This window comes from Balaenoptera physalus (genome assembly GCF_965194825.1).
Source record: "Balaenoptera physalus genome assembly, chromosome: 2".
NCBI lineage: Eukaryota > Metazoa > Chordata > Mammalia > Artiodactyla > Balaenopteridae > Balaenoptera > Balaenoptera physalus.
This window is the reverse complement of record NC_138883.1, coordinates 37035670-37062126: the sequence shown is the minus strand read 5'-3', so window position 1 is coordinate 37062126 and position 26457 is coordinate 37035670. Positions and strand designations below refer to the sequence as shown.

The following is a 26457-nucleotide window of genomic DNA, read 5'->3' as shown; positions in this document are numbered from 1 at the left end:
TACTGTTATTATCCTCATTTTACAGATGAAGAAACTGAGGCGCAGGGAGGTTGAGGAGTCAGACAGCCTGGCTCGGAGCCTGCACCCTTAGCCACTATGGACACAGCCTTGTGTGGCCCCTAGGCCCGCTTTCTCCAGATAGCCACAGCAGGGGGGGGCAGAGGTACCTCCCTTTCTATTCCCAGATCTAACTCCAGCCACATTTTGACTTGGGCCCCTGGGCAAGCTTGTCACAGAGGGGACCCTTGGTATGAATGACCACTCCCTGGTGGTTCTGCCCATCCAAACAGTGAGGGTCAGTAGTCCCCGGCCCATTCTGCTCATCTCACATATTCCCCTGCCCCTGGGCAGGACAGCGCGGGGCCCTGGTGTGGATGATGGAAGGCAGACAGAGGTTACTGCCGTCCTGGCACTGAAAGCTGAGGCTCTGACTCTGTGTCCTCCGTGTCCTGGACTGTCCCCAGACTCAGGTGACCCAGAGGAGGCACCCATTCTGACCGGGCTTTATAAGAGTGGACGTATCAGGAGCTCTGAAGGTTTAACTACTATTTGGAGAAGTTTTTCACGTCCAGGTTCTACACCGTCCAGCAAGCTGCGGGCCAGCGTCCATGCCCTGCGTGAAGCGCTGCTCAGGGAAGCATCCCGAGCAGAGAGTCCAAATGCTCGCTCTACTCACTGCGTCAATGTTCTCTAGCCACCCCTGGTGGGAAGCCAGCTCTGCCATGAATGCCTGGTGCTTCAGCCATTTGTTGTGAAGGTTTCGAGCGTCATCGTAGGAGACATCCTGAGATGTCAGCAGCTTGTCATTGATCCAGAGAGTGAGCTGTGGGCAGAAAGAGTGGGTTCAGTGGTCTCCGAGTGTCCTTCTTTGGCCAGGGGCTCAGGGCAGGACTGCCGCCCACCTCTGGCTGCGGAAGAAGAGGGCCAAGGGGAGGAAGTTTGAACACAGCAGAGTACTCCCCTCCAACTCTGGATCCCTAACTCCCAGCACAGGAAACTTAACCTGCGTTGTCTCAGAGCTAAAATACAGGCACTACTGTGTCTTCTCCTCTAGAGTGTGTGCAGTATGACACCAGGTATATTTATACTTCTCTCCACATTTCCAGGACCGAGGACAGGCCCTGGCCTATTGCAGGAACTCAACAAGTGTTTACTGAATGGATGGATAAATCCACCCTTTGGCAGTAGGGGGAGAAATCATTAATAAACATGGAGAAAATGTTCTCTGAGGAAAAAGCCAAGGGCAGATCCTATCATTAACAATGAAGGAAGAACTGTGATGAGACTCTGATGTTTCCAAGATGTCCTGGCACCATACCAAGCCTGGGTGGTACCAAGGGCAGAGGTGGGTGAAGACAAAGTCATTTGGGTTGAGAGGAAAGGGGTATGAGGATGGAAGCAAGAAAGAAGTCAGGGAAAGCCCCATTCCACATGGCAGTCCTGTTCACGGAAGGACCCAGGAGTGCAGGTTAAAGACCTTCCTGCACAGCTCTCCCCAGGCTGAGCGAGGACCTTCTGAGTCAGCAGTTCTCCAACCAGAAGCTTGGTTGAGAATGCTGTTCTTTCTCACCCCCTAAGTTCTGATTCATCTGGGCCCAAGTGGGGCCCAGGAGTCTGCATCTAACCAGAGCCAAGACTGGCTCCATAATTTGCAGGGCCTGGTGCAAAATGGACATGTTCAAAATTATTAAGAATTTCTCAGTGCTCTGTGACCACCTAGAGGGGTGGGATAGGGAGGGTGGGAGGGAGGCGCAAGAGGGAGGGGATATGGGGATATATGTATACATATAGCTGATTCACTTTGTTATACAGCAGAAACTAACACAACACTGTAAAGCAATTATACTCCAAGAAAGATGTAAAAAAAAATTTTTTTTTGAAAGTAGAATCTGCTAAAGGAAAACTATAAAAAAAAAAAAAAAAAGAATTTCAAGATGGCAACAGGAGAGCATTTTAAACTAAGCATGGGGCCCTTGTAAGCACGGGGCCCCGTATGAATGCACAGGTCACGTGACTTTCAGGCCGACCCTGACCAGGGCCCTAGGTGACTCTAATACAGATAGTCCTCAGGCCACTTTTTGAGAAAGCCTGCCCTGGACTTGACAAATTAGAAGATATCTTTACAGATTTGAAAAAAAATTTGTGGAACCAAAGATTCTAGAGGATGAAGGACTTAAGCTGTCAAGTGCCCAGAGCTCCCCACTTATGGAATCCAGACTCCTGAGTTAGAAAGGACTTCCCACCTCTAGGACACTCTGCTTCTAGAAGGAATCTCCTGCAAAGTGGCCAGCCTGGCTGGAGCCTCACCTCCTGGCAGTTCTGCAGGAAGTTCTGGAGCTCCAGGTTGTCTCTCAGAAGGACCGAGGCCTCCTGGGCCTTCTCGTCATTCTTCCTGTGCCTGGAAGGGAAGCCAGAGCCACAGTCACGATGGTGCTGAGCGCTGTACCACCACCCTACCTGGCCCCGTGACCCTAGGGGCAGAGGGTACCTGTCCTCAATCAGCTGCACCTTCTCCTTGATCTTGTCTGAGTAGAGGTTCCCTTCAGCTACCAGCTGGTTTCCAGAGTCCACAGGACTCAAAACCTTATCCCGGTTGTTCTCCATAGACACCAAGAATTCCTCAAACTTCCGGATCCTGGCCTCTGCAGCTTCTAGGGAGTCTGGGGGCTCCAAGTGAGCCAGAGTATATTCCTGTTGAAGCAAGTTTCCAGAACAGGCATGAAGACAAGCTGAGGAGGCGGGGAGGGCACCTGCCAGCCAGGAGCACCGTGTGCAGCCGTGCACGTTACAGCATGAATGGCACCCCCTGGAGCTGTGCAAGGAAGAAGCTCCCTTGGTCTTGTTCCCCACCCCCAGTCGGGGGCACCTGATCAACAGGGTGCCTAAAGCCACATGGAAGGGTAACCATCCAGGGAAAAATTCACTTCTCTAGCCTCTAACTGGCCCAAGAACAAGACGTAGTCTGGGACACGGGGCTGGAAAGGGCACACGATAAGGAACGAAGAGGACTGCTCCCCGAACCAGTGGCTAGAGAGAGTCCAAGAAAAGCATAATTTGGTCCCTGAGCCCTGTAGCACTGTTGCCGACTTACGACATAAATTCCCTGTTGCCCTGAGAGATGCCCCCTGGCCCCTGGCCCTGAACGCCTCGCCCTACCTGGTTGCTGAGGATGGCTTCAGCCTGCTTGGCATCTTTCTGGAACTCCTGGAAGCCGAGGCACTGGGTGAGGGCATGGCTGCGGCTCTCACACATCCGGTGCAGGGCATCCCAGCCCTTATCCAGGCCAGCCAGCCGCTGGCCCAGGAGCAGGTACTCCGGGTCCGTCTGGCCATGGATCACCTTCTCTCCGGATGCCTTGACCTGCTCGTAGCTCTTCTGGTGCCTGTCAATGTCGTCCTTGATGGCCGCGTGCTGCTGCAGGAGCTGCTCGGCCTCTGGGAGGGACTCGGGCATGTCCTTGGAGGCCACATCCTTCTGGGCCGTGGACAGCCAGGCCTGGAAGGCATCTAGATCCTGCAGGAAGGCCTGCAGCTGGCTGGCTTCCCCCAGCAAGGCCTCCTGGCTCTTCAGGGCTTGCTGCAGGGCCAGCCACAGCTCCTCCACGTACGCCTGCCGCTGGCCAATGTCCTTCTTCAGCTCAGGGTGTGACTCCATCAGCCACCGCGACTCCTGCTCCAGGGCATCCACGCGGGCATGGATGGCGGCCACGTCACGCTCCAGCCCCGACAACTTGCGCTGGATGGCGATGACGCCCGCCAGGTCGCGGCCCAGGTCCCTTGTAGACTCCACAACCTTCGTCTTGTCCACCACCCACTTGCTGGTCTCCTCGCAGTCCACGCAGTAGCTGTGTACCCGGAGGGCCGAGTCCACAGCCTCCCGCCGTTCCAACACCACGGTCTGGAATTCCTGCCACCTGCCGGGGGAGACGGGGGACACAGAGGCACCCTCTTCCTTAACGCTTCCCACAGGGTGTCCCTTCCAGATTTGGAAGGGACACCAAATTTCCCTTCCAGAGTCTCTCCTGACAGGCCTAGCATGCTGAAAAAAGTCATCTATCCAACCAACTGTCATGAGTCAAATACGTTTATCCAGTTTTACTCAAGACAACATAACTGCCAATCAGAGCTTTCCATCAGCAGGAGGTGAGCTGTGATGTTATTCCAACCATCAGTAAAGGAACACGATGCTCTGTATGTAAGCTCTATGTGTAGTTGAATTTCAGACAAACGTACAGTTTCCCCAGAGTTTGAAAAATACAAGCATACCTTGTTTTATCGTGCTTCGCTTTACTGTGCTTCACAGATATTACAGGGTTTTTTTGTTTTTGTTGTTTACAAATTGAAGGTCTGTAGCGACCCTTTGTTGAAAAATCTATCACTGGCATTTTTCCAACAACATTTGCTCACTTCATGTCTCTGTACTACTTTTTGGTAGTTATTGCAATATCAAACTTTTGCATTATTATATTTGTATGGTGATTTGTGGGCAGTGATCTTTGATGTTACTATTGCAAAAAGATTGTGACTCATTGAAAGCTCAGATGATGATTAGCAGTTTTTAGCGATAAAGTATTTTTAAATTAAGGTATGTACATTGTTTTTCTAGGCATAATGCTGTTGCACACTTAATAGACTACAGTATACTGTAAACAACTTTTATATGCACTGGGAAACCCCCCAAATTTGTGTGACTCGCTTTATTTTGATATTTGCTTTATTGGGGTAATCTGCAACTGAACCCACAATATCTCCGAGGTACACCTGTAATGAAAATAATTAGAAACCTCCCATTATCAACCTCAAGAATGCTTTAGGACATAGGGTCCCAGCTTCCCCAGAGGGACCACACAGACGCCTAAGACCAAGTTCCAAGTGCCAGGGCCTAAGAAAAGCCACCATGGTTCTAAAACAAAAGAGTCCTGGTGAAGAGAAGGAAAAGGAAGAGGAAGGGGGAAGGAGAAGCTGGGATTATAATTAAAACATCATCTTAACCTTCATGTGCAGTCTGGAATGAAACTGGGGAGGGTGCAGATGTCGGACAGATGTCCTGGGGTTGGTCTGCAGCCCACAGTAAGCTTCTTCTAAAGAGCTGCCCATTAGCCTGGGCCCAGACCACCAGGGACACCTCCCGTGGACCCAGGTTTACTCATCCTGCATCACCGTGATCTAGATGCACACGAGAGTATACTGAACACACATTCGTTAATTGAGCCTAACTCTCTTGAATATCCACAATGTATAAGCATTATGTTAGCCTTTGGGAGGATACAGTCATAGCTAGACTGTGCTCCACGGAGTGGACGGTTTAGAGAGAAATTAAGACAAACTCACCAAAAAACGATAGTATAAAATACTACGTACATAGCGCATACCAGGCAGAGAGGACTAAGGGAGCTGTGAGGAGGGATAATAGCAATCTCATGGTGGTCATCTGAGCTGTATGTCAGCGGGCAAACCTCCAGTGCCTCCACGGGAGTGATCTATTTAAGGATGGGGCCCCGAGTAGCTCGCTCAGCTTTGCAGTCCCAGCACGGGGGGATGGAGGTGGAGGCAGGAGGCAGATGGGCTGGGCAGAGCACACTGCGGGCGTTCCCAGGGTGACTGTGGCCGCTAGTCTGGGGGTGGAAGACAGGCCTGCAAACAGAAGTGGGAGATGGGCTGGGAAGGATCAGGAATTCCGAGAGAGAGACAGAGAGAGAGAGAGAGGAGAAAGAGCCCAGAGGAAGGATCGAGAATTCCAGGAAGGAGAGGAGGGAGAGTCCAGGCGTGAAGTCCCTCAACTCTGGGTAGTTCTGTGCCTGGTGCACGGATGCTGCTGAGGTTGGACCTCAAGGGAAAGGAGCAGAAGATTCCATCCAAGGTGGTCTGAAACCACTGTGAAAGGATAGCGAGGCACTCCAGGACTGTGAGATCTCCTGGCTCCGTCCAGAAGCCACAGGAGAGGGTCTGGCGGTGCCCCTGGGCAAGTGGCTCCATGGCGATTTTCCAGACTTTTCCTGGTGTGGCCTCACTGCAGCCACCAGGCAGAGCCCACACAGGGGACAGGGTGAGGTTTGGGTCTAGTCTGCCTCCGAAACCCACCTTCCCCTCCACTGCACCATCTCCAAAAGGGAGGCAGTTGATAGAACTGTTCTAGGCAGCACTGGCCAGACCATGTCAGGAGTCCAGGTTTGGTCCTGGGCCCAAGATTGTTAAGAAAATGTTGGTCAACTAGAATGCATGTGGTGGGAGGTAATCACATATTCAGTAAGTGTTTGAATGACTCATAGGTGCCAAGCCTGGCAGAAGATATTTCAGTTTTGTCCCCGCTCACTCATTCACTGTGTTATATCACACAACTACCAAGTGCCTTGTGCCAGGCCCCGTTCAAGGCTCTGGGCATGTAGCAACGAACAAAGCAAAGTGCTCTCATTCAAGTGGGCAGAGACAAATAAGTCTTTAATCCATCAGGTGGTGACAAGTACAATGGAAAAAACGAAAGCAAGATAACAGGATCGAGGCAGAGGAGCTGGATGGGAAGGAGGTAGTGATACTTTGAATGGGGTGGACAGTGTGCGCTGCTCCAAGAAGCTGACACGTGAGCTGAGATCTGAGCGAGGGACTAAGGCAAGTGGATATTGGGGAAAAGAATATTCTGAACAGAGGGACTCTCAGACAGCAAAATGCTTGGCGCTCAGAGCACTGTGGACAATATATAAAGATACTGCTCTTCATTCGCTTACAGTCTAGTAGAAAAGTTCTTCAGGACAAAAGTAATTATAATACAAGGTAGAATGTGAAGCTCTAAGCCAGTCAAGGGAGGGAAAGATACTTTTTCATCCTGGAAACTGGGAAGGAAAGGAACCTGGACTGGCCTAAAAACAAGCATGATTTAGACTACGTAGTTGGAGGAGGATGCATTCTGTAGAGAGAACAGCAGCGACTTGGAGGCAGGACTGTGGATGGGGTGAAGAATGACAACTGTCTTTAAAAATACTTGAAGAGCTATCATGCGGAAGAAGAATCAGGGTAAGTTTCGTTATCTCTAACGGGCAGAGCCCGAATTTCAAGGAGGCAGATTTCCACTCACGATGAGATCAAACTTTCTACCCAAAAGGGGCTGCTCCCAAATGGGATGGGCTACACGGGGACGGGGCGAGCTCCCTATGCTTGGAATGTTTGTGCAGGATGCAGGCTGTCTGGGGTACACGGCTCAGGTACCTTTCAACACTCAGATGTCATGGAAAACCATTTTACCTTTTCACACCTCGGGTTCTCTCTCACCTGAGGATGACAAGTATCTTGGTGTGTTCCACTTAGGATGGTGTATGGCTTAGAGGTCTGTGAGATCATTCTCTGCCTATAACTCATCGAAGCAGCAGATGTACTAGCTGACAAGTTCTTCCTGTGTGTCGTGCACACGCACACACATACATGCACGCACACGCATCCCGTTACCTCCAAACCTAAAGAAGAACAAGGAGGCATGCTCCTCCTCTGCATAAACCTTAGATTACAGAGGACCCTCCTGGACTACAGTCCCCTTCTTTGGATGCTGAGATAATCTAGTGGCTCCAAAGTCACCCCGTGCCTCCTCTTAAGCCCCCACTGTGCTGCTCCTTTTCTTTACAGCTGAGTCTTCCCTAACCCCACCTCCCAGGTTGCCTCGGGCAGAGCAGGGCTCAGGCACAAGTGTGGGGAGAGGGACCGGGGTAGTGGGGAGATGGTGAACACGTCCCACTGTGCGTGTAGGACCCAGGGTAACAAACAGAACACAGGCGCATGCTCTGTCCTCAGAGACCCTCAAGGAACTCGTGGCAATTACACCCTGTACTGAAAGCAGCCCCTCTCCAAAGGCTCCTTAGGGCCTGTTTTTTGTTCTGGCCACGAAGCGTGCTCAAGGCTTCCTGCTAATTCTCCTCTTCATTCAAGCCAGTCTCATTATCAATGCTACATTTTGGTGCAAGCAGGAGCTTTTTTTAATGGACAGTACTTAAGAGCTCTCAGAAAGCAATCTTCCCTGCCTAAGAACGTCCGGGGAAATGTGACATGAGTACCACATGGCCTGATTCTAACTATGGGTGCACTCAGGACATTCGCTCCATCACTCAGCACATGCCCGCCCCAGGCACAACATTCACAGCTCTGTGAACAGGTCTCTCTCCCTCCCTGGGCTGGTCACCACACAGGTCTCTCCTCCTTGCTGCTAAAGCTCCAGTGTCAGAAGGAGACTTTGTCTGAGTGAGGCAAGAGGTCTGAGGGTACAAACCTGGCAGTGCATAGCAGGCATCCTGACTTCTGGGCCACACCCGCAAGGCTGTGTCAGGTGTCAGGAAAAGAAGCCCCTAGCCCCAAGCCCTACCCACACCCCACCTGGTATTCAGGTGGTCCTGGCACTTCTTCACTTCCCCACTGCGTGGGTGGCTACTCTCTACCAGGCTGTTGGCAGCAAGGTTCACGCCATCAATCTGAGCCATCAAAGTCTTCATCTCCTGGTCCAGGATATCAAACCTGATGTGGACAGAGAAAATGAGGATTGGTAAGGCAGCAGTGGCCGGTCTCCAGTACCTGTAGCTCTTGCTTTCTCCTTCCACCTCCTAAATACCTTGACCAGGTAAGAGGGGAGAAAGGTGGGCTGACACACCCTATTTTCTGGTTCATGGGTCCAGTTTCATGGTTTAGCATTTCCTGGGTCAGGCTGGGAGAGAACTGGTTACTTATAAGACAATTGGCTAAACAGAGAGGTTTATGGGAAAATGCGGTGTAGGAGGTGTTAATCGCCACAGAGACTACCTGCCATGCCTCCACTGCCCCAGCTGCTGCTCATGGACCCTAATTCCACTGCCTTGACACCTGGACCTGAAGGCTACCTCCCCAGCCAGGTGCTCCGTCCCTGGGTAGGAGAAGGCAGAGCTGCCGAGGGGAGGGTCACTGTGTGGTTATGAAAGCTGACTCTTCTGAGATAAGAGCCCAGGTCCCTCCAGCATCGGCGTGGGACCACCTTGGCATGATCGAGGAGTGACTTCTTTTCCTCAGCTCCTTGGATTCTGTACTCAGGATGATGGGATGCCACACAGACTGGGGGACACGCCCTCCCATGCCAGAGTGCCGATGGAATCGGAATAATGGAAATGAGAGTGGCCTTGCAGACTGGTGATTTACGAACTGGTCTCTGTGGCCCCTCGGGGTTCTGTGGTCCCTCAGGGTTCTGTGGTTTAGGGACTGCCAAAGAAAGCTAGAGCTTGTGGGGTCCAGCCTCTCGTGCCCCCTTCACCACAACCACTCCACTTTCCACTGTGTTATATGTCAGGGGTTCCATATACCATTCATTTGAACAAAGGCTGCTGTAGCTGAAAAGTCCTCCAACACCTGGACCAGAAAGAGCCCCTTTGTCTTATTTTGAGGAATGTCCCAGGGGGTGAAGTACCAAGCGCCAAAGAGCCAGATTAGAACTCGTGACCCTCAGTGCCTGGCCTCTGTGATCCAGGGCATCCTATGGCCTCTCAAAGAGACCCTTGTTGATCTGGAGGCTGTTCCAGCACTAGGAGCACAGACCGCGTAGGGGGAGGCGAGAGGGGAGGGCCGGCCCTGACCTGTGCTGCACGACCTCCAGGTCCTCCAGCGTGTCTGGGATGTCCATCTGGGCCAGCCACTTCCCCTTCTCGCCCATCCACAGTTCACAGGCATCCGTCTCCCCAAACACCGTGTACAGGTCCAGGGCATCCTGCAGCCTCTGCCGACGTATGTCCGCTTGGGCCACCACCTGCTGGTAGAGATCCCGGAGGGCCTGCAGCCGGTTGGTCACATCTGGGGAATCCCGAAACTCTTGGGGGAACCCCTGGGCCTGCTGTTCCAGATGCTCCATCACCCCATGGCTCTCCTCTAGCTCCTCCAGAAAGTCCTTGTGCTTCTTCCCCAGGGCCTGTGTGGCCCCTTCATCCTGCCCCACATCTTCTCCCGAGAGCAGCCGGTGGGCATCTTGCAGCCAGGCCTTCAGATCGTCCGCATCGCCCTGGAACTGAAAGAAGTTCTCAGCGTCCTGGAGGTTCTTCTTGCGGAAGGCAGCCAGCTCCTTCAGCTGGTTCCACTGGGCAGACACCTCCTTGATCTGGGCCTCGATCTGCGGGTGCCCGAACTGCTTGCGTGCAACCATGCCCTCAGCCTCCTGGAAGATCTGGTCCAGGTGGGCGTCCAGCCCGCGCAGCTCGTCCTCGAAGGCCTTGTGCTTGCGCTGCAGGATGAGCACGCTGGTCAGGTCCTTGCCATAGTCCAGGGAGGAGTAAATCTGCTCCTTCTCCTTGATCCAGCTCTCGGCCTCATCCATCTCCCAGAAGAACTTCCAGAGCCGCTTGGACTGCTCCAGCTGGGCCTTGCGTCCGGCTGCCGTGTTGCTCAGCTCCTCGAAGCACTGCTCCAGGTGGCTGACACGGTCCCGGATGACCTGGGGGTCGCAAGGCTGGTACCCTGGGAGGAATGGGAGGAGGGAGAACAAAAAGGGTAAGGGCTTCATCTGAAGGGCAACCTTGAGATCAGGTGCCAGGCTAGGACCATGTCGTCTAGAACCTGCCATCTCACTGGGGCTTTGGGATTGGACGCAGGGGGTCCCAGTTCCCAGTTGCTTAGAGGACAGGCTTTTAATTAGTTCTTTTTAATGAATTCCCACTAAAACTTCAGGAATAGGAGAGGTTAAAAGTTGGGTCAACTCTCAGTAGAAATGCACAATGTAAAATTATTTTTAAAAAGAACCAGGCACAAATTTCAAGATGATTCTTCAAAGAGGCAGTGGGGGTCACCTATCTAAGACCAGAAGCTATAAACCTAAATTGTCTCTGCCATAACTTGAATTAGCAGAGAGAATGAAAGACGGAGCATGCCTTCTTGGTTCTTATAAACCCTTCTGATTATAGATGGCCAAAGCAGTTGCCTGCCCTCTGGAGAATTTTGCTAACCCTCTTGCACCATTAGTTGATGAAAGAGGCAGAATTCTACAACTAGATTTATCCAAGCTGGGGTGCTGGAGTGCTGAGCCAGAGGCCTCAACAGGAAAACACCTGTGGCCTCACCTGGCTCCTCAGTGAACTGAAGAGTGGCTGTGGTGATGGCCTTCACTTTGTCCCCTTGGATGGCGATGTCAGCCTCCATCAACTTGTGCTTTTGTAGCAAGTCCTCGACCTCCAACAAGTGCTTCCCGAACTCGGCAGACAAGAGGTGAGCCTGGCAAAGAGGACAGATAAGGTAGAGGGAGCGAGGAGAGGTGAAGAAACCCACACGCTAGCAGAAGACCCCTCTGAAGGGAGCGTCCGTGGCGTGTTGGGACCAGGATGAGTCAGATGCAGCTGGAAAACGGCTGCTGCTCAGCGGGAAAGCAGCTACAGAGCAGGAGTTCCCACTGGGGGTGCCCATTAAAATCATTCAGGGAGCACCATTCAGGAGCTCAAGCCCTACACTCAGTCTCCTATGTGTGTCCCTGACTTGGGGCCTGGGCATGTGTATTTTTAGAAAGCTCCGTGGTCAGTCTGATGTGCATCCTCAGTTGAGAGCCACTGCGGTAGAGGGAGAGGAGACAGACTTCTTGGTGGCCCTGTGCCGGGAGGTCTGGGTTCCCACCAGAGTCAAATCGTGATTACCCAGAGCCTGATTCTCCAGGCTCCTGATGGATGGATGTCTGTGTCTCCTAGGCCCTGCAGGTTGGCACCTGTGCTACTATGAACCCCAGATTTCTTGATCACGGGGAATACAGAAGATCTGCGCTGGAGCAGTGTGAGCTAAGCCGTTGAGAGGCGGATGCAGCCCGACGCTGTGCTGCCTCGGATTCTCCACTGTGACTCAGGGAGGTGGGACTGGGAGGTGCCTATGGAAGCACACTCCCATTGCAGGGCGGGTGCTGAAGCCCCAGGCGGACATGGGGGCGGGGGATGGGGGTGTCTGAACCCACCTTGATCTCGTCCATCCAGTCGATGCTGTGCAGCATGTCCTGGAAGAGCTTCTGCAGGGCCAGCGTCTTCTCAAGCCTCTGGCGCCTGGACTGCAGCAGCTCCTGCAGGTAGTTCCACAGGCGCAGGACGTTGTCCTTGCGGGCCGTGATGCGCTTCTGGTCGTGGTAATTCTCCCGCTCCAGCTCCTGGGCCAGGTCCTCCAGGGCCCTCACCCGCTCCTCGTAGGCAGCTGTGTCCGTCTCAATGGCCTCGTGCTTCTTCTTGGCGGCCTCCACAGCTGCCAGGTCGTACCCGAAGTTATCCTGTCCCCCAGGGAGGAAAACAGGCAGCTCAATCAGGCTCCCCTTGGCTGGTCCCCAAACGCAGAGAAACAGCGGGTCCCTTCGGAACAACTGCTGAACGGGAAAGCCCTTTCCCAACGAGTTACTTCTGCCATCTTTTTCCGCCTATCTTATCAGAGCCAAGTTCCAAAGACTAAATGAACCTTTACAAGAAGCTTGTGATTTTACTCACTGTGCCATCCTTGTGGGTAACACTGGGTGAATATTACTAACAGAGCTCCTTCACCACCTGCTGGCACTCACCACCCTGCCTTGCGCGGACCTGCCCGATTCTGGGCAGGAAGGGGCTTCTCACTAGGAAACCATGTTTACCCCCATGCTATCTGGGGTGCATGCACACTCTCCGATTCTCTCAGAATGCTTGCTTTCCCCTTTCTGGATGAAAGGGGAAATTTGATTCCAAGCTCCAAGTGGGAAGGAACAGATGCTCTCATGGAGAATCAGTCCCGGGGTCAATTTTCAGCCAGTGAAATGTGACACAGCCCCAGAGGCCAGAGTCCAAGGGGCATGTCTCACACATACGAGGTGCACTGCTTTCATCACATCCCCGGAGGACCACTGAAATGTCAGCCTGAACTCTGGCTCCAGGTGATGCCACTGGCCCACGTGAGACAACTTTTGGGGCCATTTTTGGATTGTGTGGCTCTTTCCTAAAAGTGAGGCTTTGCAAATCTGGGAGAGTTCCTTTTCGGATATGAATCTTGATTCACCCAGTCAGAGGGAGCAGGGCTGCAAGACCTGTGGAGAGGCTTATCCTGCTGCCGCCGCCGAGAGACCAGCGTGGGCTCCAGCCCTGCTGTCTACTGGGGGCTCTGGAAAGCTCCCCCTCTCCTGCAACCCCAAGTGCGGCCCCCTTTACCTGGGCCACAAGCCGCTGGTTTTCATTGAGCCACGTCTCTCTCATGGCAGCCTTTCGGTCAAAGCGCCGGGCCAACTGCTCTAGCTTCTCCTGCCGGATGAGCTCCTCCCTCAGAGCCAGCTCCCGCCGGTACTCAGCTTCCTCCAGGCTTTCCCAGGCCTGCACGAGGGGCAGGGGAGAGATCTTGGGATTTGGGGGTCCCGACTCTTTCACCCAACACTGAGCGATTTTAGGAATCTAGGCAGAGCCTAGATTAAAGCTCAGTGATAGCCTTTCGGCTTTCCTGTCTGGGCAGACGAAAGATTCAGGGAGCACTGGTCATGACCCCCCAGTTCCCTCTCCTCCTAAATCTGCCTCAGACTCTTGGTTTAGTACAGTGTTATTTGCCTCTGTCGGTGCTCAGTAAACTCCTGTTGGCTAAATGGCTACCTCCTTTCCACTGGAACTTCCAGGTGGTGGTAGGCCTCCAAACCTCCGAAATGTCATAAGGCATTTCCCTTCTGTTGAAAGTAGTCAGTATTCTCCAAAAAACCTCAAGGTTCTACAGAGAATAGGCTATAAAACTGGCTCTAAAAAAATGGACTCTGGGCATCTGAACAGGGGGCTGAACCGGCGGACAGCGGGTAGAGTCTGACCTCTCAGGGCTAGACTTAGCACCCTCAACAGCCAGGTGTGTCGTTAATAACACCACAGGACGTGGCTTGGCTTAACCCTGTCCTGGGACCATTACATGTGCCCTTATGAGGAGCTCACTCAACCCACTGGCAAACCCGCTGCATCCCCATTCTTACAGCAACTTTGAGCTGGAAATGTGTAGCAACTGCCTTTTTTTCTTTTTTAATTTTTTAAACTGAAGTATAGTTAACTTACAATATTATATTAGTTTCAGGTGTATAACAGTGATTCAATATTTTTATAGATTATACTCCACATAAAGTTGTTATAAAATATGGGCTATATTCCGTGTGCTGTGCATTAAATCCTTGTATCTTATTTATTTTATACCTAGTACATCCCCTTCACCTATCTTGCCCCTCCCTCCACCCCTGCACAGGGGGCTGAATGGACGCTTGGTGGGTGGAGTCTGACCCCTCAGGGCTAGGCTCAGATAGCACCCTCAGTAGGTGCCAGGTGTGTCATTAATAACACCACAGAAAGTGGCTTGGTTTAACCCTGTCCAGGGACCATTCCCTGTGCCCTTATCAGGAGCTCAATCAACACGCTGGCAACGTGAAATGGAAAACGTTGCTGTACCCGGTTGATGTCGGACACGAGTTTCCCATCATGGGGCGTGTACACTTTCTGATTGTTGGCTCTCATCCGTGACTGGATGGTAAAAAGTAGGACTTCTAGATTCCCCTTCTCCTGAAACCTGTCAAGAAAAAAGAGGTAGGGAGATGAGTGTCGAGATTCCCACAGCCAGTTTTTTTTTTTCTTCTAATTTTCTGGTCGGCCATGCGGCATGTGGGATCTTAGTTCCCCGACCAAGGATCGAACCCGCGTCCCCTGCATTGGAAGCGCGGAGTCTTAACCACTGGACCACCAGGGGAGTCCCAGCCAGTTGTTCTTTTTTAAGTGAACATGGAACCCTGGCGTCTTGGAGCTTGGATAGCAAAACACATTTCTCTTAAAAAAGTAAAGAGGATCTACATAGGCTTACTTACCTGTTAAAAGATCTATCAATCTATCATACTCGCCAACTGAGATATAATAGGGGTTGAGTCTTTGCAACATAAACCAGAGAAAACAACTACTGCAGCGTTTGCTTGTCATTTGCTTCCATGGAGGAATGGCTAACTGGACTGTTCCGGTAATTCCTATAGGTATCAAGTTTTACCAATCCATACAAAGAAACTCTTCCCTGTTCTGCAAACAGTTGAAGGCTTTTGACTAGTTCTTTACTCAGTTTTTTGCTGAGTGAGTCAATAAAACCATGTATGTTCTTATGTGGAAGCAGCATTATCCACGTAAGAACATATCGCACCGAGAGCAACTTTCACCTGAGTACTAATAAGTCAGCTCTCCTGACAACGATGCAAAAGCCCAGATGCTTCTGAGAGGGGAGGAAAGGCTAGGCTCCGGGAGGACCTTAGGTGTAGGAGGTGAGAACTGGCAGCAGGATGGATTTCTGGAACCCAGGGTCCAAGCTCCAGGTAACTGGGTACTTTCCCATTTCTGCCCATAGCCAAGTATTTACCCACTTCTACCTCCACCACGCAGTAGTCAAAGATCAGCTGGTAAGCAAGGTCCCCACCCTGAGGCCAGCCTAATTCATCTGCCTGCTCACAGGCACTGCAGGAGGGCTGTGGCCTTGAGCACTGTCTGCGCAGCCAGGAGATGCTACCCCGGTGTGCAGTGCCTGGTAGACTCATGGGGCATGTTATCTGTATTGGATTTAGGACTTTAAAAGTGGGCTAGTGTCAGGCCAGAAATCAGATACTTGTTTATAGTACATTCTAGACTGCGGGTCTCGCCTTTCCCTGTTTGCCAGTCATGAATGAATGAGTGGGGGAGGAACAAGGCAGAGGGTACCACTGATGAGCTAGAAATCTGTTTCTGGGGAGCCAGCCAAGCTAAGGGCGGGCGAGCTGGAATGCCCCATGTCTGTGTGGGTGTGCGTGTGCACGTGTGTGAACAGTTGTGTTTGTATGTGCATATGTGCACGTAGGCCCTGCACACGCTGGAGTGGAGCAGAGGTCCCGAGAGGCAGACTAAATGCTCTGCTAATGGATGAGCAGTGACAGATGGGAGAGAAAGAAGGATGTGCTTGATGATCAACAAGGCCTCACGTGGAGAGCTCTGGGGCTGTGGATGCAGAGGTCATTACCAAAGAACAAACCCGCAGCTCAGTGCACAGAAGAGAGAGGAACTTTCCAGCACATTCTTTAAAGAGACTCTGAAGTCTGAGATTTCACTGCTGCTCCCCTTCAGGGATCTGGGGAAGTATTTCTTTGGCTATGAGTCAGGGGTTACTTAGTGCCCACTGCCTGTAGGCTGACGGCTTGGGAGCAGGGAGACAACACGGGATGAAGTAGGTGACAGATGGGCAGCTCTCTAACCTCCAGGAGCCACCTCCCGGAATCCTTCTCCAGGCCCTCCAACCTTCTGGAGGTGGTTTCTCGGCCATGGTGCCCGCCCTCCCGAGCGCCCAGGCCCTTACTTGGGCGGCTTCTCCACAGTGCGGTAGGTACTGAAGGCCTGCAGCTGCTGCTGGACACCGGTCAGGGAGTTGGCGAACTTGCGGCTGTTCAGGACAGTGATGGTCTGCTCGATCCAGGTGAGCAGGTCTGAGGCCAGCCCGCTGTACTTTTCAATCATCTTCTCGGTCTCAATGGCGTGGTCAATTACCTAGGGAATCACCTTGTGACTCATCCTTGTCAGAAGGGCGAGCACGCCAATGAGGATGCCCACGGGGACCACGGGGACCACAATCGAGGTGGTCCTCCTCCTCGCAAGCCCTGGAGCGTTTACGTTGGGTTTGTTCCCTGAGCCCAAGACCACTGCTGAGCAGGGGGCCGGACTGGAAGTGCACCGGCAACGTCAGGAGGGACCTGGCTGTGCTCGGGATCAGGAGCAGCTCCCCCCCTCCCTAACCCTGTAAAAGACTGGAGAGCTGTCTGTGCTTTCCAATCCAGCCGCCAGAGAGGCCAAGGTCCTGTTTATTTAAGAGTGGGTATTAGGGATCGAGGGCTTCCTGGCATTGTCTTTGCTAAACACCAGTGCACGAAGATGAATGAGAAATGGTCCCTACCCTGGAAGGGCAAAAGACCCAGCCGGGGAAAGGACTCCGGCACGAGGGTCTGTACAGTGGGGTGGCTCCTCTGTACAGTAGGCTGCGGGAGCCTAAGAGGCATGAAAACACAATAAACTAACAAGTAAAAAGCCTGTTTTGTTCCTGTGGGAATGCTCATGAGACATGGGTCTGCAGGTGGAAGGTCGGCTCAGAGCTACGGGCTATGACCTTGTTTGGGACAGACCATCAACCTGTGTTGGAATTCAGCTTGGGAGCCATTAACCTGGCAATGCTTGGCTTCAGAGGAAGTTGGTGGGGGGTGATCTGCACCCTCTCCCACAGCTGGGGTCCAGACACAAAGCTCTTAGGGTAGAAAGGGAGCATCTCAGTCAAGGCCTGTGCGTGGCAAGCGGGGAAACGGTGACACTCTAGTTACGCAGCAGCTCAGTACCTTGCCGACGCGCTTGCCCTCCACTGCCAGCACCTTCATCTTGGAGAAGTAGTGGTAAAATGCCACCACATAGGTGATGATGGATTTCTCGTCAGGGTTTTCTGTGAAGACATCTGCAAGGGGAAAGGGTGGGCTCTCAGGACCAATTGGAAGTTGGAAATGTCAGGCTCAAGGGGTTCATCTCCCTGTGTCTCCAGCACGAAGTTCAACTACAGGCACCAAGTGACAGGCGAGAGTGGAAGAGGAATAGGCTGCGATTTCAGTGAGAGGATGAAATCCATATTAGGACCACAAAGAATGAAAGAAGGGAAAAGGATGGAAAGACTACAGTGGGCCCCCAATCAGGCAGGGGAGGTGTCAGGAACCAGCTTGGGTCTGAAGAGCAGGCCGGAGCGGAGCCCTGGCCCGGCCACCGTGCCCACGGCTCTCCCAGCACGGCCCACGCTCCTCCCGGCGCCCTGACGGTCTCGTGGGCGCTGGCTCACCTTCAGGGTCGAGGAGCGGGATGATGCCCAGCTGCCGCTCGGCCACGTCGAACGCGCACTCCAGGTTGTGCCGCGCGTTGGAGTCCTTCAGCTTATCGAAGTCAATCAGGTCGGGCCTGGGGACGAAGCCAGCCTGTTAGAGGGCAGGGGGCATGGCATCCCCACCAAAAGGGCAAAGACCCTGGGCAGACGCAGGGAGGTGGCTGAACCGGAGAAGTGAGGAGGAGGAGACCGGACAGAGGAGGGAGCTGTGAGCACCAGGGTGTGAGGAAGGGGGATTTAAGGGAGGCAGGATGCCGAGGGTGAGAGGAGAAGGCGCCACGGCTGTACCATTCCTGTGACACTTGAACAGTAGCCTACATGGTAAGTGCAAGGTGTCCCAATCCCCCCAGGGCTCCCTGGCTCCCACAGGGGCTCCTGCTCCGCTCCCCCTCTTACCGGTGCTTGTGGATCAGGGCGTTAAAGGCTAGGCCATCCTTCCAGCTGGAGGTGAAGTTGGTGACGTTGACATGGGGGTAGCTGCATCCAAGAAAAGCATTAAGACCTAAGAAACAGATTCTTCTGGGGTCCCTACAAGTGTGTGAACCGAGGGCCAACACCTCAGGAGAGGAGTGGACTGGACCCTTCTCGAGCCCCTTCAACAAGAGGGCAGCCGTTAAGTCACACAAAGAGGCTCCCTCATCAGGTGGGCCCAAGAGACTCTCACCCCCAACAGACCCCATGGTCTGACCCAGGCAATTTTGGGATAGAATCCTGTATTCCGGGCCTCTAAGAATCAGGTCAGGATAGACTGTGCATCAACTACGCCCAAGCCGATGTAGTTCTGGGTGATGGCGTCTAGGTCCCTTGGGGATGGCAATGCTTGGGAGGCACAGGGGGTGGTGAGGAACGTGGTAGTGGCTGGTCCCCAAGGCATACCCTGCCGTCTTCATCTGACACCATAACAGCAACGCGTCCTTGGCTGAGCGCGTCTCACGACCTTCCTGAGTTTGGACAACGATGTCCTGAATCTGTGGGCACAGGAACAAGAGAGGGAAGACTTAGATGTGCATCTGGCCCAGAGCCTCCCTGCTCTCCCTGGAAGGCCCCCTCCATCCTTCCTCCTCTGTAGCCATCCATCCGGTCGCCAGCCCTGCAGCCACCCCACAGCCTGAGGCCCCAGGTCCTGGAGGCCTGTTTCCCTGCCTTGGTCAGCTTCTCCACGTCAGAGGAGACCGCTCCAACTTGAAACTGTAAGGGGAGACCAAGAATAAACAGCAGGATACCCCCATTCCTCCCCACGAGGTGCGATGCCACCTGGGCCATGGAACGGCATGAACGCTGGAAGGTACTGTACTTTGATCAGCAGCTCCTCTTGCCTTTTCATCCTCCCCAATTCTGCTCTTATTACCGTTTCGTCGTACACACCCTCAGAGAGTGAGATTGGACACCCAAGACCACTTGGGTGAGACCTTCAGGCCGGGAGTTGTGTGTTATCTTCCTTCTCCCTGCCCTTCCCTCCTCCAACTAGGTTCTTTCTGTCCCCAGACCAGCAGGTGGAAGGCCCTGCTTTCCTCCCCTCGTGCTTTCTAAATTCCTTACAAATAAGCGACCTTGAATTTCAGGGTGGGAAGAGAAAAGCTTCTGAGGGAAAAACATAAAAGCAGATCTTCTGCACTCTTGCGATTTCTGAATCAAACTACTTAAAAAACCAAAAAGTGACACCTGTGGAGGGAAGGGGACGAAAGTAGGTCTTCCAGCCAGATCTCAGCCCAGCCACTAATTTCTATCCTCTCTCTCAAAAGACTATGCTATTGGCTGAACAGCTCGCCCTGAGCTTCAGCAACTTGGCGATGCCTAGGATGGTTTCTCCTTCCTACAAGCATTGTCCCCCAGGACGGGCTTCTAGCCTCCCAGAACGTGCACACACTCGCACTTGTTCACCATTTTATAAGATTCCCAAACCCAGTCTGGCCCAGGGAAGCTCCCTCCACCCCCTCTGCTCCCTGGGAACCCACCTGGAAGCGGAGGATGATGGTCCAGATGAGGCCCAGGACCAGGCGGTGGTTGCCGTCCACGATGTCGTGGGAGCCCATGTTCTCCAGGTGCACACGCTGCTCCTTCAGGAACTGCAGGGCCTTGTCCACATTCTCCAGGCAGTGGATGCGCATCTTCCCCTTCGTGGGCTTTGGCTGAGGGACAGCATTGCCCCGTGGGCGTGGAAGAACCTCACGGTCACGCCTGGACCAGCTCCGGTCATCAGCATCCACCCTCCATGCCAAACTCCAACTCCCATGCTCACTCCTTGACACTTTTCAACCCCATCCTTTCAGCAAAGTTCAGGGGCTCCCTCTCTTGAGCACCCAGAGCTCTGCAAGTGGGCTGCATCAGTACTGTTCCTGGGTCTAAACAAAGGCTTCTGAGTGGGTGATAAGTGGCATTCAAATATAGTAACACAACAGGTAGTTAGTTGAGCACTTACTATGTGCTAGGCACAGTTCTAGGAACTGTTTACTGCTGATTGGTGATAAGAGTGGCTTTTAGTGTGGTGACTGATAATGGGTCCATTCTGCCATCCAACCTCCTCCCTCCCCACCCCCAAACGGCCTCAGCCAAAGCTCAAGGGGACCACCATTGAGTAACTGCATCATCTGAAGGGTTCTTAGTGGTAACTCTCTCTAGTGGGCTAAGAGGCATTCTTTAACTTCAGCCTGGAGTTGAAAAGGCAACAGATGAATGTGGTACCTTCCATTCAAACCCTGAGGTCTTAGGCTACTACATCAGGTACAGGTATCGGTCTACACATGGGGGAAATGAGGCAAAGAAGGTCCTGCCTGATAGGCCCAAGGTCATAATGGAAGTAACTGAGCAAAACATGAGCCTTGATCTGGTTCTCCTGCAGGGGCAACATTACCACCGGGTGGGTTACAACTGAGAGGGCCTGTGATAAATTTCCACTTGTTAGAGTGATGGATACATGGGAAAACATCTTTCACACTTTCCTCCTTGTTCCAAGAAGGAGGCAAATTTTTCCAGCTGGGTAATGGGATATGTCTTAGCCTGTGCAAGGAGGCTGAGGGTGGGCCCACTGCAGGCCAGTCACAGATAACCAGATCCCAAGAGGAGAAAGTCAAGAGCTCTGTATGGCATCTGGGAGGAGCATGAAGGGGTGGGAGTGGCCAGAAGGAGGCAAGAAATTCTGAAATGCTTCAGCAAAATTAACAAAAGTTTTGATGATATATTAGATGGAAAGCCAGGCATTTATGCTGGGACATATTTAGATGAACACGTTCAGAGAACCCAGTCAGCCACACGGACACCTCACATCGTTAGTACTGAAACCTCCCAAAAGAATAGGGAGAAACCTTGGAAGGCCATGAGAACTGGAGAGGCCCCCAGACCATGTCTTTCCTGAAGAGGGGACAGAGCACCAGCCACAGGGCCTGGGGAAAGGGGCTTTACCAGCATCTCTCCAGAGAGCACTTCCAGCAGCTTGATGAGCATCTTCCCATCCCGGAGGTCCTTGTAGAGGTCAGTGATGCGGCAGGACACACGCGCCAGGTGTGAGTTCACCCATTTTGTGAAGGTTTTCTTCTGAACAACTTCCCGCTCATCTGGGTGGGGAGAAGAGCCTTGGGTGAGGTGCCTGAGGTTGGCAGGGTCCATTTGCAATGTGACATGGGGCTGAAGGGTTTTTCACCTTAACCCCAGAGTTGCCCCATCCCTGGCAGAGGAGGTCGATGTATCTATTCCATCCCCTTCTGAGGAGCATTTCTGACCAGAGCGTAGCCTTTTGGCTTCACAGGTCCACATGCCATGACTGGGGCAATGAAGAGGTAACTTCCACCACCACGGTATCAAGACACCCCTAATCCAGTCACCTGCTTCCCTGTGCGCATCAGAATGCTCTGGACCACTGGGCCAGTAAGCTCAGAATTCAATGCCAGGTTCACCTATCCACCCATCCAACAAATATTCCCTCTGCCTGGAATGCTCTCTCTCGGCCCCTCCACCCCTCACCCCATTCACCTAACTCCTAGTCATCCTTTAGGAATCAGTGGAAACAGCGCTTCTCCGGGAAGCTTTTGTGACCTCTCGCCTAGGTTCTGTCTCTCCTTGTGTGCATCTGCATTTCTCATTTCTCTCTCCTCATACTCAGATTAGTTGAAAGTCTGTCTTTCCTGTAAGACTGCAGGCTCCTTGAGCCCAGTAAAATCTGTCTGTCTTGTTCACTTCTAAATCCCCAAGGCCTGGAGTCTGGCACATAGTAGGTCTCCAGAGCTGTACTGTAGCTGACTGTGCAGAGGTTTATTCAGCTCCTACGCCAGGCCTGCTGATACGTAAAAGTAAAACAAACTGCCTATCCTCAAGGAGCTGCTGGTAGATAGAGGAGAAGGATGAGCATGGAAACAGTGAGATCATGTGGAACGTGTGATCTACGTAGGGTGAAGGGTAGTGGGGGCTTGGTCTGGGGGCTGTGCATGGCACTAAGCTCTCCTTCTCGCCCACAGAATGGCAGGCAGGATTTTCCATCTTCAGACCTGGGAAGCTGACATGCCACCCCCAGCTTAAATCAGCCTCAGCCCAAACCAAGCTTCCAGCCCAGGCTGTACCAGTTCAGGTGGGCCACCTTTTAACAACTCTGTTAAAATAAATACAGGGTACTGTAAAATAAATGCTGGTACCTGTAGGGTTAGGGCTGGGAAGCTTGATCAAGATGCTGGAGAGAGGACAGAGGCTGGGATAGCAGAAAGAATGGGGACAGGGTGAAAGAGAGAGAGAAGAGGGGCAGAAAAGGTAGAAACAGGAAGAGAAGTTTGCTTGAGTGAACAGTCTGTGGCAACCTGCTTCTGGGCACTCTGGCGGAGGATTCTAGGCAGGAGATGACCCAGCCATGTGGCTGGGCCTAGGGCCATGGAGGGTCCCTGGGGAGAGTGTGTTCAGGTTGGTCACAGCCAGGGCAGACTCCGAGCAGTCCAGCCAGGAGGGACTGTCAGTGCCGTGGGAACAGGCTAAACGTCTGCTCGGCTGAGCCCAAACTGTGGAAGGGTTGGCTTCTTAAATTATTAAATGTCTGACTTAATAACAACAGAAAGAGGAGCCAGGCCAGCATGGCCTCGAGGGTATAAGCCTGGCAGTTTCTGAGGCTCACAGCATCAAATCCTTCCTACTTCATGGCTATTTTGGTGTTAGGAACTCAGACCCTTTATTCGCGTCTTCATTCATTCAGCAATTGTTCACTGTACAGCCGTTAGGTGCCAGGCTCCAGGTGGAGGGGGAGGCAGCCAAGGACAGGAAGGAGCCCCCATCCTTGACGCAAACTCCATTATAAATATGATGAGTGCTGGAGTCACATGTAAAGAATTCTATGGAAGCCATCTAAATAAGACTTCCAAGGGGCTTCCCAGGTGGCGCAGTGGTTAAGAATCTGCCTGCCAATGCAGGGGACACGGGTTCGAGCCCTGGTCTGGGGGGATCCCACATGCCGCGGAGCAACTAAGCCCATGAGCCACAACTACTGAGCCTGCCCGTCTGGAGCTGTGCTCTGCAACGGGAGAGGCCGCGACAGTGAGAGGCCCGCGCACCGCGATGAAGAGCGGTCCCTGCTCTCCACAGCTGGAGAAAGCCCTCGCACAGAAACGAAGACCCAACACAGCCAAAAATTAATTAATTAATTAATTAAAAAAAAAAAAGACTTCCAAGAAGAGCAAAAATACTACTAGTGACTATACAAATCTGTAATAAATATAAAATTAAAATGGCACTTGTTTGTTCTGGGCCTCTGGGCAAAGTTTCAGGGGGAAAAGCCCCCTTACTCTATTGGACCATCTCCCTGATTTCACGGACTGCTTCAGCAAAATGTAACTAAAGTTCTGATGATATATTGGACGGAAAGCAATTGCGTTTATGCTGGAGCATGTTTAGATTCAACAGAGCCAGCCTCAGTCCCACGATGCTCTCCCTAGAGACCGGATCTGTTCTGTAAGAGGCTAACCCTTCCAACCGGTGGCGGAGCTCTGTCTAAGGGGCTGAAATTTGTTGCCCCTTTAGAGGTAAGTGTCTCATCTCCTTTTCTTGTCTTTAAGAATCTAAAGAGTTCATTATGTGGGTGCTGAGACCTGTTTATTTGTGCCCAGCAAAGTGTAAGGAAGAGCTGGGCCGTGGAATTTAATTCTAGGCTGCTGGGCTGGCACACACATCGGTGCAGATGTAAATCACCCTTAGATCTCTCCAGTTCTCAACACACAAAATAATGCTCTCTGGGCCCCAAAATGCTGGAGCTGCAGGTTTAGAGCTCAGGTGGGAGGTCTCCTAGCTGCATTTTATTTGAAGGCTGCGGTGCAATTGCCCAGGAACCCCAGTACCCTAAAACAGTCTGCAGTGTTGAGACAGGGGAAAGATTCTGAGAGGCTCATGATGGTCATCAGGAGAGGAAGGCCCAGGGGTGGGGATTAATTTCCACCAGCTCATAGCCCTGGCTGCTCTGCATCGGCTCGCTCAGTGCATCCACTCCCAGCAGGCACTCAGTGGAGCTTTCTGAGTGCAGGAGAGGTGGGAGGCCCGGAGCGTGTGGACAGGCCGCGGAGGCAGCTGAGCATTGGGCCTGCTGTCCCCAGGAGACCTGGGCCATCCTGCAGGGAACCCATCCTGCTGTGGAAAAGAGGCCTCAGCAAGGCCCTGCCATGGGCCAGGCCATATTTCCAGAGCCCTAACCCTGCCAGTGAAGGGGAAGCGGGCAAGTCCACCAGCACGGCCTGAATCAAAGCTACCAGAACCTCAGAAAACACTCATGTCTCTGCAACCATCAAGCTCAGGGCCTCTCCATTGCTGCCTGTTCCTCTCCCCTTTCCTTCCTAGGCTGTGGCCAGCCTCCTTCTTCCCTACAAAACTCCCCTTCCTCTCTGACCAGCTAGCTAGAATCACTGTCTGGATATTGTGACCAAGTGCCCTTTCTTTTATGTCCCCCTTCAAAGGTTTAATTTAAGGTCAAATAAACCCAACAAAACTCAAGTGTTTACCCACTAATGAGTTCATACATGGAAAGTGCTTAAAACAGTACCCAGCACACAGAAAGAAAGCTTGAGGTAAACATTAACTACCATTGTTATCATTGCTGCTACTATCGTTACTGCCTATAGGGCCCAGATGCTGCAGGGAGCACCAGGCAGGCTCACTCTCCCCAAGGGCCTCGCAATCTAGTTGAGGAAACGAGACACAGACCCACAAATAGTTTTGCAACCACACAAGAGATAAAGGGCAGTTCATTTAATAATACAAAAGCTGTCGCAAGGTAATATTGGATTAGTTACCAGATAAATGGCACATACAATAAATGGTCATGGGTGAAAGAGGAGAGAGGTCATTTCTAATTGGAGCACTCAAGGCGGGGCTCGTGAAGAAAACCACTTTGCACAGGCAGAAGAGGAAGGAGAGGAGCCACAAGACGGAATGCATAAAAGGATGGAGCTTGTTCAGGGGTTGCTGACTAGCTACAGGTAAGAAGAAAACATGTGGAAAATAGGTTTTAAATCGGATGTGGAAAGCCTTGAAGGAAAAGCTAAGAAGTTCAGATTTAATCCTAGAGGTGAAAGGAGACACTAAAGGGGTGGCAGGATCCTTTCCTGAAATAGGAATTTGGAAAACCCCCAATGATAATAAAAAGACAAAACATTTCAACTTAAATTTCAAAACAATTGTGTAAAATCCATATAAATCTATAAAGTCTCCCAAGGCACACCAAAGATATGAACAATTGGAAAAATCACACCCAGTTCTTGAACAGGAAAACTCAATATCATACAGATGTCAGTTTACCCTAAAGTTATATATTTAATATTATTTTTAAAATATTTATATTATATAATTTAAATTTTGGGGGAAACTAGACAAATGATTAGAAAACTCATTATAAAAATAAACAAAAATAGGCTTCCCTGCTGGCGCAGCGGATGAGAATCTGCCTGCCAATGCAGGGGATATGGGTTCAATCCCTGGTCTGGGAAGATCCCACATGCCACAGAGCAACAAAGCCCGTGCGCCACAAATACTGAGCCTGCGTGCCGCAACTACTGAAGCCCGTGCGCCTAGAGCCCGTGCTCCACAACAAGACAAGCCACCGCCATGAAAAGCCCGTGCACCGCAACAAAGAGTAGCCCCCGCTCACTGCAACTAGAGAAAGCCTGCACACAGCAACAAAGACCCAACACAGCCAAAAATAAATAAAATAAATAAATTTATTAAATAAATAAATTAAATAAACACAAATAGCTAGAAAAGTTTCAGAAAAGAAGAGTAATAAAGGGTAACCCACGTTCCCAGTTGTTTTTTCTAACAAATATTAAAGTATAGTATAAAGTTATAATAATGAAACTGTGTGGTACTAGCCTATGAATATATAGACACATCAATGGAAGAGAAATAGTCCCAAGTATATATAGGCATTTAATAGCTGATAAAGGTGGCACTTCAAATATGAAGGGGAAAGATGGATTATTGGGTACACGGTGTTGACAAAACTAGATGACCATCCAGGAAAAATTAAGTTAAATTCATATCTCATACTCCAGGATAAATTTCACTGCAGTCAAAAATTGAAATGTAAAAAATAAAACCATAAAAATACCAAAATCAATCATGATAGAATGTTTTTTATAATGTTGGTGTAGGGAAGGGCCTTCTAACTCTGAAACAAAAT

General features: G+C 51.7%; 1 protein-coding gene across 11 annotated transcripts in view; it reads right to left on the bottom strand.

The window, feature by feature from the left end:
• Positions 1–26457, bottom strand: part of SPTB (spectrin beta, erythrocytic) — a 122735-nt gene that overhangs the window by 30424 nt on the left and 65854 nt on the right. For all 11 annotated transcript variants that reach the window (XM_082448318.1, XM_082448315.1, XM_082448322.1 and 8 more), the window contains 17 exons: positions 21225–21376; positions 19781–19954; positions 18702–18793; positions 18222–18302; positions 17784–17899; positions 17299–17411; positions 16275–16462; positions 14369–14486; positions 13115–13273; positions 11914–12216; positions 11042–11192; positions 9572–10442; positions 8352–8489; positions 3157–3913; positions 2489–2691; positions 2308–2398; positions 677–823 (listed from right to left, as the gene is read on the bottom strand). In XM_082448318.1, the coding sequence (XP_082304444.1) occupies positions 677–823; positions 2308–2398; positions 2489–2691; positions 3157–3913; positions 8352–8489; positions 9572–10442; positions 11042–11192; positions 11914–12216; positions 13115–13273; positions 14369–14486; positions 16275–16462; positions 17299–17411; positions 17784–17899; positions 18222–18302; positions 18702–18793; positions 19781–19954; positions 21225–21376 (3854 nt within the window). The remainder of the gene's footprint in view (positions 1–676; positions 824–2307; positions 2399–2488; positions 2692–3156; positions 3914–8351; positions 8490–9571; positions 10443–11041; positions 11193–11913; positions 12217–13114; positions 13274–14368; positions 14487–16274; positions 16463–17298; positions 17412–17783; positions 17900–18221; positions 18303–18701; positions 18794–19780; positions 19955–21224; positions 21377–26457) is intronic.